The 5,034-nt window shown below is 42.7% G+C and overlaps 1 protein-coding gene across 5 annotated transcripts in view; it reads right to left on the bottom strand.

Annotated features, from left to right (window-relative positions):
- Positions 1-3,081: 3,081 nt before the first annotated feature.
- Positions 3,082-5,034, bottom strand: part of SMTNL2 (smoothelin like 2) — a 20,817-nt gene continuing 18,864 nt past the window's right edge. For all 5 annotated transcript variants that reach the window (XM_023530447.1, XM_011359781.2, XM_023530446.1 and 2 more), the window contains one exon: positions 3,082-4,052. In XM_023530447.1, the coding sequence (XP_023386215.1) occupies positions 3,926-4,052 (127 nt within the window). In that variant the 3' untranslated portion in view covers positions 3,082-3,925. The remainder of the gene's footprint in view (positions 4,053-5,034) is intronic.

Here is a 5,034-nt window from a genome sequence, read left to right on the forward strand (position 1 = left end):
ATCATTCTTGGCCCCATCCTTCCAGTTTTTTTTTTTTTCTTGTGCTTTCTAAGGAGGAGGCAGGCAGAGGCATTTTTAATGTGCTCTTTCAAAAGACGTTGAAGGCTGTTTGATATCAAAGCAAGTCCAAGAACTGAGAGATAAGAGATCAAAGGTTCTAAAAGCAAGCCCAAACCAAATCTCAAAAGCGAGAGAGATGATGGATAATAATCATACTGAATACATTTATCATTCAGCAGAAGCCAAAGATCAATGATGATAATGATCATGTAGACATGAGAGAATAGCTAAGAAAGGGAAAAAAGACAGAACAAGTTGGCCATCTCACCAGGCATAATCAATTCATGAGAATGAGTTGGTCACCTGTCACCAGTTCGAGAAACCCAATCCAGAGTTGATTCTACTGGGTTGGTAAGATGTCCCACCCAAAACTGATCAACTTAATTCTTTTTTCTTTTTGTTGTTCTGATTGGGTGTTTTCTGCTACCTTATCTTCTAGTTCACTGATCCGATCTTCTGCTTTGTCCAATCTCCTATTGAATCCTTCTAGTGTATTCTTAATTTCGGTTATTGTATTCTTCATTTCCGTCTGGTTCTTTTTTATGGTTTCTATGTTCTTTTTTATGCTTACTATCTCTCTGTAGAGGTTCTCAGTGTGCTCATCCATTCTCCCCCTAAGTTTGTTGAGCATCCTTATAACCATTATTTTGAACTCTGTCTCTGGTAGGTTGCTTCCCTCTATTTTATTTAGCTTATTTTCTAGAGTTTTCTCCTGTTATTTCATTTGTGGCATGTTTGTTTTCTCATTTTATTAGCCTCTCCGTGTTCATTTCTATATGTCAGGAATATTTCTTTTGTCTCTCAGCCTTGGCCAGATGGCCAAATGTGGAAGGTGTCTGTGGCCCAGTGGTGCCCTCTCCCTGATCCCCCATGATGGGGGCTCTGGATGTGATCTTTGTGTGCGTTGTGTGTGATCTTCTGTTGTCACCAAGCCTTTATTGTTGTTAGCACTTCAGTGGATGGGATTAATGCTCAGGCTAATTGTGGGAACTGGCTGTGCCCACAGGGTGAGTTGCTGTGTGGGGGCTGACCCCACTGAGTGGAATTTGCCCTAGCAGGTTTGTGTACTTGTTGCAACCATCCTTTGTGTGTACCACTAATGGGGCTAGTCAGGATTTGCTCTGTTGTGGTCTGGTGCCAGCCTCCAGATGCATTGGTTTTGTGGCCCCTTGGGAAGGGCTCTCTCCCATAGGCCAAGGTCAGCCACTGCTTTTGATTGCTCAGGGCTACCTGGTTGGAGCTACAAAGTGATATGCAGATGGTAGTTACCTATGCTGGATCTATAGCTAAATGGAAGAGACAACACTGTAGGCAGTGGCAAAACTGACCAACTTAATCAGCATTTTCAGTCTGCCATCCAAATGCCTGGAGTCATATAGACCTGGCATGGCAGAAAATAAGTCTCTCATGCTTGTCTCCTCCGGTTACAGAGTACTGACCACTGCAACTGGGAAAGCTGAGAACTTTTCATCATCTAACACATTTGCGAAATTCATTGGCTTTAACAAACTGTTCCCCAAACACCTGGCCTGTGTGTTCTCCTCTAACCAGCATGTGTTATATCATATTCAGAAAGTGCTTATAAGCTCTCATTTGCCTTGAGAAATATCCATCAGCTGTCAGAAAAGCTAAAACCCATCTTGGCTCTGGTGAAACATTCACTTCAGGGAAACACACAAGCCAATTTGGTCAGACTTAATAAGTTTTAACAAAATCCAGGTGACGAAATCTATCTGGAAAAGCAAAAGAATCTTACAAGCAGCTCCAAGAAATGATTCTCAGGAGAAGGGGGAAAAAACGTGAACCCATTTATACCATGGTAGAAGGCAATTTGAAGTCAAACCTCACAAATGGGAACTTTCGTGTGACCCTGATCTAATATGGTGTTTTCTAAATGTTGTGAGATAGTGCAGCCTTCATGCACTTTTCCCCTCATGCCTTAAAAACCCTCAGACTTTGTCCTAGAGGTAATCAAATTTAAACCCCATCAAATCTATGATCACTCCCCAAAGACCACAGACAACATCATAGAACCTACTTTAAAAATACCTAGTCTGTATTACTCTGATTGTGAGACATGAGGGACACTAGTCCTCAAATTTAAGAGAACTGTTCCTTATTCCAGCAGGACCTGCTCTATTTTATATGCAGAGGTGCAAGGCCATGTCTGCAATTCAGGAGAGCTCCATTTAACATGTGTGAGTACTCAGTAACATACAGGCATGGTTTTTATAGAGCCCTTATATTCTCAAATTGGCTTTAGGTTTGAAACCCTAAGCTTCGGTATAAAATAGGAACAGGCACTGTGTCTTCGCTAATAATAGGGTTCACCTTCCTGAGCCTCCCAGAGATGAGAGCTGGAAAGGGAGCTTTGGGAGCATCCAAAGGACTGAACATGGTGCAGCCTGAACAAGCAACCTGCTGAGACCACTACTCTCCACCTGGCAAGCTCTGCCACATGCCTTCTGTCACCTAAAAGGGCTCTGTCCCCTCAAAACACAACACAGTAGATAAGCATGTGACACTAAGAAGGCACCCAGGCACTTACAGCCCATTGCATGAGCTGGAGACACATATTAGCTTCTTAAAGGGAAGTTCTAGAAGTTAAGGACTAAAACCCAATCTGATTAGAAAGTGGTTTTTGTATAAGAATAAACTAATGGCTGTAGCTTTATAAAATCTAAAGATGTTCTATTAAAAGCCTACCACCAAACAGCTGTGAAAATAAACCAGCAGCACTCTTGGATGGGCTTCCTCCACGTGCAGGACCACCCCAGAATCTGCCATGGGGACCACTGTTTATCACAGATACTTCAGTCAACATCCAGGGATAGATCCGCAAGAAGGAACTCTGTTCATGCTCCTTCAACAATGGAGATGAGCAAATGTGATTTTTCTCGGCAAGTGATTTAGGTACAAAAACAGTTAAGGGGCATTTAACTTGATGTTCATTTGGAAGGTGTGCAAAATTTCTTAGTCACAGGGCCCACATGTCCCAAACAGAAAGAACAAATCACAAGCGAAGTTTGACACATCTTTTTATGTACAAACAGTCAATGGTACAGATGGAGTTACTTTTTATAAATATCTGCAGCAAATCCCCTAAAAAAAGCTGTGAATAAAAACTACCTTTCTACACAAAGGGCCTGTCCGTCCCCAAAAGTGTTAACTGCACAAGCATCTATTCTTAGCCAAACACTTGTGGGGCCTCCTGGGAAGGACAGGAGCACTTTGGGACTAGGAGAGAGACTTCCCATCCCCTCCCCTCCCCTGGAGAGCCAAGGTGACTGGAGGGTCATCTGTTGCCCAGGACCTGGGAGTGATTAAACTCTTTCTTCCCAAGACTTTGGTCTTCTTTGTCAAGCTGCTGATTAAGCGGTCTCTCTGTTTCCTGGCAGTGGCCCAGAGGGAGGGAGGAAAGGAACCTACAATAGTGTGAGGAATTAGAAAACTCTGGGTATTTTGATTAAAAAAAAAAAAACACTTGGTAATCAATGTAAGTAACGCTGTGAAATCAATATATCGGATTTAACAGAGGGAAAATTGTGAGTTAGCATTCTGGGATCTACAAACAAGCTATTTTTTAAGGAAGATAATTACTTAGCACCAATTTTTCTCTCTCTCTCTGGTAATTTTTCCTTTTCCTTCAAGCCCCTGGCTGTGATCAACGCAGTCAGAGTGCAGCTCAGCGGTGCTTTAATCAGTAACACAGCTGGGCAGGACAGGAGTGCAGTCACACACCACAGGACAAACAGCGCTCACACCAAAATGCAACTCTTCTCAGGGCCATCCTGACTCAGGGAACACAAAGGGCCCCACAGTCTCCTCCTGGGGTTGCTATGTGGCGCTCCAGGCCTGAGGGGCTTCACTCAAAGTGACGCAAGTGGTTGTACAGCGACTGGACGTAAGTGAAGACACACATGGGGTCCGGCTTGCGGCCCATCACCATCATATCCTCCACCTCAATGAGGCGCTCACAGTTGGCCAGTTTCCTGAAACACAGAAGCCCCATCAGAACAAAGGTCCCCACAATCAGCCAGCCCCACAGCTATCATCACCACCCCGAGACAGAACTCAGCCTGGAGCTGGAGGCTCCCAAGTGGCCTCGAACAGAGGATTTGGATCACCCCAGGAGAACCTCTGGGGTCACTCACTCTAAGTCAGCATGTCCCAAACTCCTACCCACGTTCGGGAACCACCTATGCAACTCATATTTTGATGTAAGTAGACTCACGTCAGTTTTCAGGAAAATTAAATTTCACTTTGAAATTTCACTAAATTCTAAAAAAGTAACGTATTAATTTAGTCTAACTTTTATTAGCACCAATTTCTCTCTTTAAAAATAAAAAAATTTAAATTTCACTAAAAAATGCAGCCTATATCAGCAGTATATGGAAAATCAGCATGAACTAGAAAAATGTACAGTAAGTCCCCATTTAACCTTATGGATAGGTTCTGTGTTTAGAGAAATGACGTATAACAAAACCAACTTTACCATAGGCTACTTGATATAAACAAGAGTTATGTTCCTACATCATCCTACAACATTATAACAAAACAATGATATTCAAGGACCTGCTGTAAAAAGAATAAAGCAAAAAATAAATTCACCCATATGCCTAATACAGTGTTCCAGAGTTCCCAGTCTTTTTTTTCCCCCCCATATCTATAAGTGCATGACTATCAGAGTTTCCATTCCAGCCCCATCCTTTCTAGCTATATGACTTTGAGCAAGAGACTTAACTTCTCCAGGCCTCAGTTTCCCCATCTGAAATAAAAGCCACTTCACAGAGTGGTGTGAGGATTAATGAGCTAATCCATGCAAACAAGATGGAACAGTGCCTGGCTTAATAAACGCTGGAGATTATTATTGTCACCGTTTTTATCATCATGCCTCACTTTAAAAAGCAGAGGGGATCATGGAGAAAAAGAGGCTCAAATCTGAAATCTAGATAGCTGGGTTCAGATCCTGAC

This window comes from Pteropus vampyrus, unplaced genomic scaffold, assembly GCF_000151845.1.
Source record: "Pteropus vampyrus isolate Shadow unplaced genomic scaffold, Pvam_2.0 Scaffold50, whole genome shotgun sequence".
Taxonomy (NCBI): Eukaryota; Metazoa; Chordata; class Mammalia; order Chiroptera; family Pteropodidae; genus Pteropus; species Pteropus vampyrus.